At 34.0% G+C, this 14,315-nt stretch overlaps 1 protein-coding gene across 2 annotated transcripts in view; it reads right to left on the bottom strand.

The window, feature by feature from the left end:
* LOC126836518 (CD166 antigen homolog A) overlaps nucleotides 1-14,315 on the bottom strand; it is a 57,561-nt gene that overhangs the window by 28,224 nt on the left and 15,022 nt on the right. For both annotated transcript variants that reach the window (XM_050570012.1, XM_050570013.1), the window contains exon 2: nucleotides 6,798-6,956. In XM_050570012.1, coding sequence (XP_050425969.1) covers nucleotides 6,798-6,897 — 100 coding nt within the window. In that variant the 5' untranslated portion in view covers nucleotides 6,898-6,956. The remainder of the gene's footprint in view (nucleotides 1-6,797; nucleotides 6,957-14,315) is intronic.

Below are 14,315 nucleotides of genomic sequence, written 5' to 3'. Positions count from 1 at the left end.
AAGAAACACTCTTCTTTATCTGCACTGTTTTATTACTATATAACATACTTATGTGTCACATATATAACAACATTTGAGCCACAGTTGCATGTATATAGATAATAAACTAGCTTGGGAACTGTCAAAATTTGGCCGGCAAACCAAGCGTAACCGCTGTAGCCGCCATAGTTGTGGGATTTATATAAGCGTTTGAACTTTGAAATCTTATCCGAAGTTTGTTGAAAAGTAAAAACTAGTTTCGCTATCGACATTAATTGCCATTGTTCTGTAAGGCTGCTATTTACTGTTAACACGGATGATCGGTAAATATAGTGACTCTGTCTTCTATTTACCTTCCTAGTACTCCATTCATGTTTTCGTCAGAAATCCATCGATACGTATGACACTAATTTATTACATATTTGTTTGAAAAAATACATAATTTGACTCGAGCCAATTACATGAAATCGAACTGAAGGCAACCTAGTATCAATAGAACTTCGAAATTCCATTAAAAAGATGACCTTTTTTTATGTTCTTCCGATAATTTTATTTTATTTAAAAATAATAAATATTTATTTATGAATATTTAAACATTATAAGCATACAAACTGATAATCCATTTTTTTACCTAGTTAACTAGTTTTTTTGGGTATACATAAACCCAATTAAATACACATTTTTGGGATCAATACCAAATATTTGCTGGGTTTAAAACAAAAAAAACATGCCGGGTTTTTTTGTGTTTGGGTTTTTTTTTGCCAACACGGTATTGTTCTTTTTTTGAGATGGTAATGTTTTTGACGATAAAATACAGCTGTTTCCATTAGAAATAAAATTGTAACGGCAACCTTTTAATATTATTATTGTCTCTTACGGCGGATAGTAGGCCAGTGGACCGATCCGCCCATGAATTCCTAATCAAACAGCCAGGGGCCAATGTGATTTCATAGAGATGCACTTTCCATTTCCCAGGGAATATTGCAAACAGCGGTGTAGTCTTCGGCGACTGCCAAGTAGTGGCATGGAGAAATGTATAACTAAATCTTGTCCGTCAAGCGGAAATCGTATGGTAGCAGAGATGTGTGCGATGGGAGTAGTTTGGCGTTATCTTCTAAGACCGTGCCGTTGTATATTACTGCTGTTACAGCAATCTTCTATATAATAATATTATTATATGTAATAGTTGCATGCTATATGGGCGGGACCAAAATGGCGACTGCCGACGGCGAACACGCGAGAAAAGCCTCCTCTTATCTGCCGCTGTCCGCAAACGCTATCAAAAAAATAAAATAATGAAGGTAGACGAATCGTCGTTTCCCATCTAAAGCATTCTGTGCCCGCGCGACTGCACACACAACAAAAGTACACATAATATTTATTATCTATATACATACAGCTATGTTGGGCCGCTATACTACAGTTTGCGTTAACGATAATGGCGCCGGCACATCACCGGGACCGTTGTGCCGGGATATTTATCTATGCGGGCCAAATGGTTTCTGCCCATACACCGATGGCTTTTATTTTATATATCAAACTATCCGACCGTTCGATACAAAGCGTGCAAAAACGGCAACTGTATAATAATAATATGTAGGTATATGTCCAAAAGTCTGAACCGACCATGATTTTCCCTTCTCCCGCAATTGCTGCTACGGTTAGCAAGATAGATCACGACTTGGATATTGCCGACATACGCATATTATACATAGTAGGTAGGTACGTCGGGCAGCTGCTAGACAGTTCGTCAACATTGCGGCTTAGCTGAATATTTGGTCCTGCGTGTCCTGCAAAGGATTTAGAGCTTTTCCGGGTCGTAGGACAATCCTGCGTTTGAAAAACGTTAATTAAAACGCAGCCAGGACACGTCGGTCTACGGTTTTGTTGGTTTTACCTAAGACTAAAAGTAGTATACGGTGACTTCACCGGTCAGTGAACGCTGTACTTATTTTACTGAGTAATATATACCACGGAATTGATCAAAGCAGAAAGGACACTTTTGATGTAAACGTAAGCGTGATTTATATAATGGTGATTGATTTAAAATTTTTGACATTTTAGCTTCGAAGCGGAGTTGAGTTTTTTTATCAGATTTTAGATTCGAAAACTTCCTCTATTGTTATGGCATAGGTGTTTAATGAATTTCGGATTACACTCCATCGTTTGATGGTAAAAATGCAAATAAATATATTCTTTAAAAAGTTTGATTCCATTTCATCATTTCTATCGAGTTAAGACTAAACAAATCAACAGATTTTTTAGTGGTTTTCCACGATTTTGGGGAGTAATGCTTGTATGATTTGTGACCTATTGAGGTACAGGTAAAACTAATTAGATCAGCGGTGTCGTGACAAATTGTACTATTGTTTGGACTATTGGCTTATGGTTTCTTATAGCCAACAATGAGCAAGGAAGGAAGGTTAATTAAATCAAATTAGTGAATTAAAATACCCTGACTGAAGTATTTATGACAAAATACGTTTGAAATTTCTCCCAAGACTTTTAGATTATTTTTTATCCGTTCGAATTATTATAACAATTTGCGAGTAACTAATAATCAAACAAATTACTGAAACGAGGCAACTCGCTCAGAACATATTCGCCGGTCTTTGTTGTCGGATTCCATCAATACAGCGTCGTTTGTTCAGGGGTATGCTCTAGGCAATTTCCGAATGACAAACGGATATACCCGCTGTACTACCACACAAACTCGGTGTACCCGGTGACCCGCATACACAGCAGCCCCAGTCCACGCGCTAGTCTTTACTGCGCTGCTCGTTTGTACTTGTGTACATAATTATATACACACATAAAATCCGAAAGAAGCGTGTTCCGATTGGCGCCGGAGGATAAAAGCGATTGGAATTGATGTTTCAAAGGCGTCGTCAAGTCGTCGGCAACAGAGAACTCTATCATTACAGTGGAAAATCCGTTAAGTACCACGGATAGCTCGGCTGTTCGTTCCCCTCTGGACTCAATTATTCATTCGTGTCGCACGCGTGTCGGTCGCTTTTCATTGTATTATATATAATAATATATACATGCACAGTAATAATGGTTGCGAAAAATTTCCATACTCGCCGAGCAGACGTTTGAGTCATACTGGCAACAAAACGACTGGAAACGGAAGTCGGATTATTGACAATACATATATATATATAATGTGACCGGCACATAGACACGACGAAGCGACCCCTGCCACCTCCCCTTTTGCGCCGCTCTTTTTGCCGGGTCCGGATCATCCCCTCGGGGCCTTTTTATTGCCTGCGCTTTACACCGCGTGTCTATATGTGTGTTACGGCTCTTAATCATCTGTCGATAGACGGGAGGGACTCAATAATATGTGTTTCCAACTGACGGTCCGCAATATAATGTATATATAGATGAATAGTCTACATATATATATATATATATATATATATATGTATAATGCGGCGATTTAATGCTGACTTCCAGTATATCCGAACGACCTAACCGGATGGTAACGCGCGCACGTGTCATAAATTCTGAAGATCCGCAATGGTCTGGTCAACACGGTTAACACAACGTCATGCAAATCGAATTTGGAATAATAGCAGTATAAAAATCACTTTGCATTATAATGTTGTACGACAAAAACATATACAAGATGTCGTAAACAGGATCAACGTCTCGCAGCGTCAGGACGTAGCTGCTCCCTAGGAGCAGTAAAAAAAAAAAAACTCACCCTCGGTTCATTTGCAATTTGTCCTCTAAACACAATTACGGATCTGCTTGGGCATCTTCTGAACACCTCCTCGGAATGCTCTGCTACGTTTCTCCCTCGTCCCCGGTCCCCAATCAGTTACACACACCTCGCGCACGTATAATGTTCCCATTTTATATGCTGTCGACCCCGTGCGTGACCTGGGATTTAAACATTCGCCCGTAATCTATGCCCGTTCGTCATGTACATTAAGGCGAACGTCATGCCAAAGCCCCGAGCTACTTGAGTTCTGCATCTACATAACGCCGAATAGACCTAATAGAACGGTATGGGGCAGCCGGTAGTGTCCTCTGGGATCCTTTTGCTTCCGGTGTTTGGGTTATGATTGAAGAAGTTCAGACAAAATTCCTTCCTCTTGCTGTTCGCAGAATCGATATCCCCAGTTCTCCGTGAAATTATTCGTCTGCTTTTTATACCTTTTCAATCAAATAATATTGATGCTGCTTAGAAATTCCTGTTTTCAGTCATGAGCATTTTCCAGATCTCGCCCAACACTCTTCTACAGATCTTACAAAAAAAAAAACCACCCACTCAGTATTCGTGCCACAAATCCTTTATATCCTTTATTTAAAATAACCGAAGAGTTGTATTTAATTACATAATATATATATTGACATTATATCGTTCAATAACGGGGCAAAGCTTATTCTCGGGTGTACAACAAAATTTAAAAAGAGACCATGGCCAAACCAGTTTTATTGTTAGTAGCATATACATTTATATACTACTATTGTTTTTGTTGATATGAAAAAAGGTTGTAAAATGATAACACGAATTCATAACAAAAATAAGAGGGTTAAAAATATTACCACAATATGTAAATTCCTTTGCCGGTTCAACTTTTATGACAAAATGTGCTCGTCAGAGCAGTTTTCTTCGTAGACTCAAGTGGTGTGTCCTCTTTTATTTACAAATAAGGAAAATGTTCGCTTCCAATTTATACAAAATGAGATGCAATAATTGGTGACTTTAGTAGACACAGTATAACATTTTTAGAAATCAATACAATATTGTTGTACCTCTTCTTCTTATTCAATGGCATATAAAAACCATTCAGGCCCTTCACCGCAACCACCCCGTCTCAACACGCTTTTCTGTCATTAGCTAATTCTTGCTTCTTTCCATAGGGGTTTCAATTATTATTGTTGTACCTACACTAAACATCCACTTATTTATAAGAAACAAAGGGGAATTATTTTTTGATTATTGTTCTTTGAAAAATCTGATGGCGCGGGTGAGAAGAATTGGTTTCATTGACTGTAAGATAATGTCATATCCATTGTTTTTAACGGAAATAAATCTATATTTTGGAGACACTTTAAAAAAAAGGGGGGAAAATTACTTTTAGAAAAAAATAGCGATCACATTCTTTTAAAGAGTCGAGTCGAGTTTCGGGTTGATCACTCAGTAGCACAAAAGATAATACAAGGTATCATCAATTATACCAACTTGGACATAATGGTAGGGTAAAAAATTATTTTTAATGCAACAAGACACCGCGGAAAATGTCGGAGGCATCGTTGGAAATTAATATGTTTAACGAACGAGCGGAGACGAACTTTTCTCATTTTTATAAACAACAAAAGGAGATATCCGAAAATGTTAAAGTTCGAGGGGAATTAGGTTAATGAGGCGTGTAATTAAAGTTTCGGAAAAACTTGTTTGGGAGAGATTAAAAACTTTATACACGACTAGAAAAACGTGACCATTAAACGTGGGGCCTTCGCTATAAGATACAATATATATAAATGATACTCATTTTCCGATGTAACTCTTTGAACATTATTTCATATCGACATAACAGTGTTGAAAAAATGAAAAATCACCAAAAGCAAACCTTAACACATTGTAAAATAATGCAACAGATCTGGCAACAGCCTTATTACTGTGTCTACTGCGTTGTCTTTTGCTATGTGCGCTGACTTCTTGCAATGCTAACTTTTTAGTGTTCTGAGTAAATACAGTGCTAACTCGAAACTTTTTACTGTATTTGTTTTGTAAGTATTTCATAACCGAGTTTCACAAAATAGCGTTCTCTAAATTAACATTTTTAGCAGTTTTCTCCAATTCTTATGGGATTTTCTCAATTGCCTTATAAAAAAAAATGACGTCTAGTTAGATCCAACTCAGTATAATTCATGACTGGGCAAGTTGTTAATATTTACTTTAACTTCATTGAGCTTAATAAAATACTTTTAATTTAACTACAAGTTGAAAATAACTCGGTTTGAATTAATTATTAACTTAATGAATCTTAATGAAGTTTATTTGTATGGTAAAATGGATTGACACCTGCTTTCACGCCTATAATTTGTCTTAGATTTCAGACTAACTATAATTAGTGCATAATTAGGACGTATATTACTTTAAATAATTTAAGGGGTTTTATTACTTTACTAACACAATTGCTTTTAATATTTTAAAAGTCAGCATACAGTTAGCATACAAATTTGGGGTTGCTAGTTATACCTAATGCACCAAAGTTTAAAAATAGGTAATAAATGTGTTCATAGTTTGGGACATTTCTCTGATGAAGAATAGTTATTTAGTTGGCATAAACACACAAACATTATTCATCATTGTAAAACTACTAGTAGATTAGGTTAGGTTTTCTACTCTCTTTTTAGCTCCGTTAATCATAAAAAAAAACCAAAACAAAAATGACATTATTTTCTGATTATGTATTATAGCCGGGAGATTCTCTTTTATTTTGATTTTATGATCAGCTCTCAGATTCGCAGTTATGTAGAAGTGAGCTCAAAGAAGTTTTAAAAACGTGTACTGAACCGTATAAAGTCTCGCCGTTTTCGTATAAACGCGCGCGAGGTGTAATATAGTTTTAACTTTTAAAACTGATCAACCGAGTATGTGTGTATATACTAAGAATATATATGTTCCACGATATTAAGCATACCGGATGCACCGAGTTTATGGGATAAACTTACCTAATTGGAAACTTTCACGGTACACTCGTTTGTTTTGTATATACCGCAGAGACCTCCTAACCATACTTATATATATTATGATAACAATATAAACACACAGTAGAATGTATATATTGTGTACTTACCGCTGATGAAAACCAGAAGAATTACAGAACATGTTATAAATCGCTGGGTCGCTGTGCCAGAAACGTGTGCGGGGAATGGCAGGCGAAAACTCAGCTTCATGTTGCTTGGATTACGATGTTGTGTTTCAACGGCTCAACAGTCCACGCGATCCTCTTCGCCTGATACAGACAGATAAAAACACATGTAGTTTATATTGCTACTGGAAATTAGAAATAAAACAACATATATATGCGAAACGGTACAAAAAGCTATACACAACAGCTGTACAATAGCAACACATTTACAAATTACACTTATCCTTCGCCTCGCCCTTTTGGGGTCGGCGTCTTTAATCCCTATACAATAATCATTCAAAGCGATATCTCGCATCCTTTACAAGCCAAGCTCAATTATTATCTCTGGCCATCTTTTTTTTTTTGTGTGTCTTTCTCTATCTCTTTTTTTTCTTTTCTATACACAGCCACTACTGTAGTAGAACTGTCTGAGTTTAGTTTCTTTCCCTGTCTTCTCTCTCTCTCTCTCTCTCTCTCTCGACGACCTCGGTTGTTTATGCGAGTTCGGGTCGCTTAGTTTTGAGTGAAACGTCCGGGTTTGTATTTGTAAAATAAAGCAATCTCGCGCTCTGTGAGGAAAAGTAATGTCTGGTATGTTGTTAATGTCGAAGAGGGGTGGTTCTCTTAGGCTCTGGAGTCTAATTAACGTGGTCACGCACAAAACGACGACGGAGTTCCCCTTCATCCGGGCTGCCGTTGTTTATCTCTGCCGGGTTACCTATGGCAATTTGTTTTACTCTTTACTCTCGGATGCTGCTAAGGCGGGCTCTGGTTTTCAACGACTCGGCCTTGGTTGTCGTGCAATTTACGCGAGACGCAATCAAAACTTTAAAACTAACAGTTTTCTTGAAGTACCAAGATTCCCGGTGAAATCACCGGTAGGACGAGCGGAGAGAGTATGATTTTAAATAATAAATGGAATTTTGTTGGACTTGTACGAAAACGACACCGAAAGCGTTGAACGCAAATAGTAGAGAGCATTCTTTGACACAAACAGTGTAGAGCACGTCCTAATTCGAATTGATTTTATTATGTTTGAAGTGCAAAGGAATGTATAGCGTTGTACCGAGATAACACAATTTCTAACATTTCTCGAAGGCGTCCAATACAATCCACTATATTATTATTTTGCGATGGCAGAGGGGAAAAAATGTATTATCAAGTCGGAGCTAAATACACACCTGACTTAACAGCATATAATGTGCATTCCTTGTCGACAAAGTACATTACAATACAATTAAATGCCACGAATTTAACGGACCATTTCAGACGATCTATGATTATCGAAAATCCACAAGGCTTAACCCAGTTAAACTAAAATGACATAATATTCATTCAATTCCATCGCATCTAATAATAAACAATATAATTAATAATCGTTGATGCCGAGAAAAACCGAGTACTGTGCAAACTGTACGAAGAGGTATTACGGAAAGACATCAAGTGGTCTGTGCAACCGCCTTTACTGTTTATAAATATCACTCGTGTAGTGTACGAGGTACTTCCAAGTTACTATACATATATATAAGCAAAAGGGTTTACAGACCTCTCAACCGACAACTGAAGGATTGTCCCTGGTTCTTGTATCCAGGTCCAGGAAATTTTTCCCATAGCTTTCATACTTGTGACCAGTCTGGACTTATATTCAATGTTTTACCATATAAACCTCTAAACCACGCTAAGTCTGTCTCGAGTACCGTCACAAGCTACTCGGTAGCTATGGGCAACCGACAAGCCTGAAATCAATTTAATACGTTTTGCGTTGATTTGAATAAATAACGAATTTCGTTAGCTCATCGTTATTAAAAATATGATTTTTTTTGTTTTAATAATCGTTATTAAACTCATTAAAGTTGAACGGTTTCGAACAGTTGAATATGACTTTAAATAGTATTGTCATATGAATTTGAACGATGCGTTTTGTATCAATCATTCAACAATGGGACTTCGCATAAAATGTAAAAAATATTTGCGTTGTAGATTAAACCACACTAAAGAGAGCTCCAATTGTGTTAACTGTGTGCTTAGGTTCTATAAGGAAAAAACAATTTCAAAACAAGGTATGGTTTTAGGCGTTTACGCGAAACAAAAAACTGGAGAACGAATGCGAAACGGAATTGTAAACGAATAAGTTATATCAAAAACAGGGTAGCAAAAAACAACTTTTGTATTTTTATGTTATTGTAAACAAAACAAACGAGATCGTATTTATTTTTCTTCATTCAAAGCGAATTTTATATATTTTTTTTCTTGTTTCAAATACAATTTAGTTTAATTATTAGTTTTTTTAATATTATTATTATTTTACTTTGAACATTAATTAAATCACCGATCTTCCAAACGACATAATAACATTAAAAAGTATTATATTCTTTTTTAAAAAATCCGATACAACTTACATAGTATATATTTATGTAAAACGTGTGTCCCGAATAATCCTGTTTGGCGGTTTTGTATATTTATATTGTTCTGTATATAATAACGAGAGTGCGTATCGAGTGTATACCTACTTTGAGTTGGGCTTTGGACCTTTTTTCGGGGAAAACCAGTGTGTTATCTTTAATCTTGGTTAATAACAATTCGATCTGGACAACACCGACCGAAATCCTGTGGCGAATTTTCGCGGGTATCTTTACAATAACTCGCGTGAAAATGGTTTATTTGGTACAAAGTAACACATTTCGAAAAGTCCTACGCGACAGATAAAATCCATTTTACCGGGGGGGTAGTTTTTGTTTTTGCACCAAAAATATTTATCAAAAGGGTTCTGCCACGGTTAGCCGTACCGCTATGAAAAAAAACCGACTAGATATAAAAGTATTATGCAGATAAAAATGCACGGTTTGTACAATAATAATATGGTGTGAGCGAATTGCAAATGAAACGTTCCTTAATTCCGTTTTTTGAATGTGTCCAATAACTTTCAACTAACAACGCCTCTCGTTTTGTATATTTCACATTATAATAATACAAATGCAATGAAACGTTACGATTATTATTGTTGGCGAGATTATTATTTTTTTTCGTTAATAAAAAAAGAGACAATTGCAAAAATCCTTAAATGACATAACCCCTCTCCTACGCGTAGTTATGATTATTGTTTAGTAAAATTGTATTTTTTTTTATTACTCCGTTTGTAATGAAAAAAATCATAAAACCAGCGCAAAACTCCTTCACGCGATCCAGTCGACGGGTTTCCTTCAGAGGTGTTGATGTAAGTAATGGAATCGTTTTAACTTTTGGACGTCGTTTTCGCGTTTAGGATAAAAGCTCTTCGGAAGCCTTTACACGGCTTTTGCACGTCAGCCGCTGTCGTTTAAGTACCCCTTTGGGAAAGTACAAAAAAAAACCACCTATCTTATGGTTTTTATTTTTATTACACACGTCATCCTCTCGTAACTGGTCCTACTTGAAAATCGTTAACGACAAACGCACAATAGCTTGTTAGAAAAAATTGATTGAATTATATAAATAAAACCGTCATGGTATGGTTCCTGAAAATGAACGTTCAGGGTAAACAAAAATAGACGTGCCTCTATTAATTGACAATAATATTATTAATATTATAACCCAAAAGCAGAATTTGGTCATCATTCAAACAAGTTTTCCATTTAAATGAAACGCCAAATAAAATACTTAAATAATATTTTGTTTAATCATTTATTTTTTCAATTTTTATCACAAAATTGTTTGTTTTGAAATACTGTTTTTTTTATTATTCGTCAACCCTATTTATTTATAATTTAGGTACAAATTGGTTTTTTAAATCTTTATCTATTAGTATTTGTGTGAATGTCTAAATAATAATAATAATCATTTTTTAATTAGTTTAGATTAAAATGGATAAAAATATGTAGATAATAATTTGTTTAATTAATTATTTATGAAATATATTTGAAATAAATTACAAATGATTTAAAATAATATTGTATTTATAATTAATAAGTGAAATAATTAACTTTTGTTTATTGAGTTTCTCATATCATTCACTCGTAAAACACTATCTATTATTATATATTCTATATAATTGTAATCTATTATATACATTATGTAATTAAAATTTTACCTAATACTGTTTTTAATTTCGATATAATACTATCTATAATAACACTGTCTATACCCATTATCAATTTTAACATTCATTATATTTTGATTGTTTTTATAATGCTTAATATTTCCTATACAGCATAAAAATGTACTTAGTTATGTTTTTGTTGAGTTAATGTTATTTTTTATTAGCTCGATACAATATTTCTAAATATTTTCCTAATTTAAATATTATTCAGAGCTTTAACGACTTTTGATACTAAAACGGTAGCTTACTTATTTTTCTGACTTCAAAGTCAAGAATGATCTATTTAAAAGAAAAGTACACAAATTTTAAACACTTATTTATATTTATTTATTTTAGAACTTGGTTAATCCCTACTAATGTGTGTACCTTGTGAAATGTACATTGTGTAAAACAAGGATTTGGTAGATTTGCATACAATAAGTACTTAAGGCGGCGTAGCCCAATCAATAAAAGTCATTCTATCGTCATAATATTGTATACATTTTGTATTTTAAGCTTTTCAATGGTCGAAAATAGTCGGTTCGAAGCATAAACTGATATAATATTTAAAATTATACTAACTTAGCCGCTTTTGTATGCTACTACGGTCGTTGCTTAAAAATGCATTCCTCTGTTGGTTTTTGTCCTTTTTATTCTAATTTCCTCTGTTTTCCGATAGAGATGAAAATTGTTACAGTTTTATTTTTTTTTTAATTCTTATAATTTATTCCGTTAGGAATAATGTAAAACAACGGCGTTTATCGTCATGGCGGCCCCTCGTCGAAACAGAGAATTACCGCTACTGGTACCGCATAATAAAATTGCTTTATTCCCCACGGGTCGGGTATGGGTCTCGTGAAAAGTCTGCCGGGTATTGTGCGCCCTAAAAATGATTTAATCTGTTCGTCCGCTGAGACCAAACGTCCTGCGGATAATAATTCATCGCAACACTTTTGAAAAAAAAAAAAAAAAAAATACCCTTAAAAAGCTGCTTAACATTTTATATTTTACATGCCACGATTGTCAAATCCATCTCAACCGAGAAATGGATACATTGAATAGTGTGTGTGTGTATTAATTTGTTTGACTCAATGTAATTTAATAATATTCACATTGCACACGGGACTCGAGCATTGAGAAACCACATTCCAGAAGTGAAAACATTGTTTACTGATTTGTAATGGTGTGGCTGTATAATTTCAAGTTTTCCCAGAAAACTATATTTTAGCTGTAGGTGTAAGTCTTGTAGAGATAATAAGTTTACATACGAATATACAATTGCAATGATTTGTATATAAATTAAACTTATTTGATAAAAAAGTTGTTAGAAAGTAAAATTTAATAAAAACATTATAAAAATTCGGAACATTTCGAATAGTTTCGAGTTTCTTTGGTTTTCTTGTTCAGTATTGTTATATAAACCTTTTTTTTTACCGCATTCCTATTTAGAAGTTTGTTTATTACTTATTAGTATTGAATTTTTTCAGGACCTCAAGTAGTAGCACATTATATACATATAATCTATATATTATATGTTTTTTTAGAAATATGGATTTAGAAAGTCATACCCGCTAGTTACACATAAAAGTTCCTCATTATTGTACTAATAAAAGTACACTTGTTTTTTTTTAACTAAGAATATAAAAACAAGTTGCCTATACCAAACAAACCCCTTAGTTAAAGATGGGATGGCGTCCTTTTAATGATTAATGGTTTCTTGATTAATGATTATACTAGTTTTTAAGTGCCGGCTGGTGGAATTAATGAATAGAGATTTGCAAAAAAAAAAGTTGGAATTATTTTAGTTTTTTTATTGCAAAGTAATAACAAACAAATTTTAACAAACTTAAAACTTTTATATTCCTAATTGCACCAAAAAAATTAATTATAAAATTAATTTCTGTGTATGTGTTGCTTATATTTTATATTTAAAAGAGTAAAAACCACCACAGAAAGAATTTAATATCGTAGGTGGTCATTTGTTTATTTAGGTTTTCAATTTGAAAGGTTTTAAATAGTGTCAAATGGTTTCGACGCAACATTAAACAGCATTAATATATATTAAGAAAACATTGAACCTATATTTCTGTATATTCGAAATAAATAGAGGATAATAACATATTATTATATGAACTGAAGAATATTATATATTTAAAGGTGTAAATTGGCTTTGTTTTGTAAATATTTAAAAAAAGCATACAAATTAAGTTTGTTTTTGTTCATAAAATATTAGAAAACGCTTTTGGTCAATCATATATCTGTCAACGTACCTAAAGCACTCTGAAATATTATATTTTCTGAATTTGTCGACAAATTGTTTTTGCTCTAGGACCTTCGTGGACTAAGCAAGCTGGACTCTAAATAGCCAATGCCGTACCCAGACATTTTTTCGGGAGGGGTCCAAAATAAAATGTACTAAAGCCACGACAAGTTTTATTTTTAAAAAATTACAAGCTATTGAAAACATTTCGGGATGAACGGGGGGTCCGGACCTCTTCATCCACCTCATGCACATATGGCCTCGTGCATAGCTATGTTATGGTTAGGCAAATGTTTGAAAACTTTATTATGGCTATTGACAAATGTACACACTTTAGTTTTCGTTTAAACTAAACTATACAAAATGTCTTATACCGAACACCACCTTAATAAATAAAGGCGTGTAACGCATTAAAATCAGAATTATTGCGGCTGTTTCCCGTCAAGTTCTATTGTGTCGGAACAGAAACTTGAAAAAGTTATTATTATTATGTCGTTACATGTTATTATGATTATCACCGTGATTGAAATATACAGGTTATTCTACAAATCGTCTCGAATTGTTATCTTCAGAAACAAAATGGCACCTTAAGGGGATATCAATTGTACTATATACTTTAGGTACTATTATTATATATTTACTGTGTACATATTATTATATACTTGATTATGGCTCCGTTTACGCTGACATATTTGTTTTTATTATCGAATATTTGATGAAGGAGGGATATATGTCCAAAATAACCTTGTATATTTCAATCGCCATAATGTAATTTACATTATGTATTTATAAGCAGGGTTTTTCGACGGTTATGTTCTCGACTCTTGGTACTCTTTTTTTTCTTCTTCTTTATCTTAAAACAAAAAACGGATTAGGGATGTATCGAATAAATAAAATAATATATTATGTAAATGTATTATATGTTGTTCCCTTTGGAGGGCACATGTTGTCGTGCCTTTCGAACGCTATGGCGTCATTTCATTATATACACTATCCGAATGAAGTAATGAATAAAAATAAAAATGTTAGCTACGATATTTTTGGACAAAACTATTGCGTCATACCGTGGAACTAATACGATTCCGGAAATAATCCATAGGCCAAGCAGACAATATATATATATATATATATATAATATACTGGTGCCACT

The sequence above is a fragment of the Adelges cooleyi genome, unplaced genomic scaffold (genome assembly GCF_023614345.1).
Source record: "Adelges cooleyi isolate 19-005CV unplaced genomic scaffold, UGA_ACOO_1.1 ACOO_flye_CR_arks_rails_tigmint_CR_PRNA_247, whole genome shotgun sequence".
NCBI lineage: Eukaryota > Metazoa > Arthropoda > Insecta > Hemiptera > Adelgidae > Adelges > Adelges cooleyi.
The sequence above is the reverse complement of the archived record's forward strand: the minus strand, read 5'-3'. Positions and strand labels throughout refer to the sequence as shown.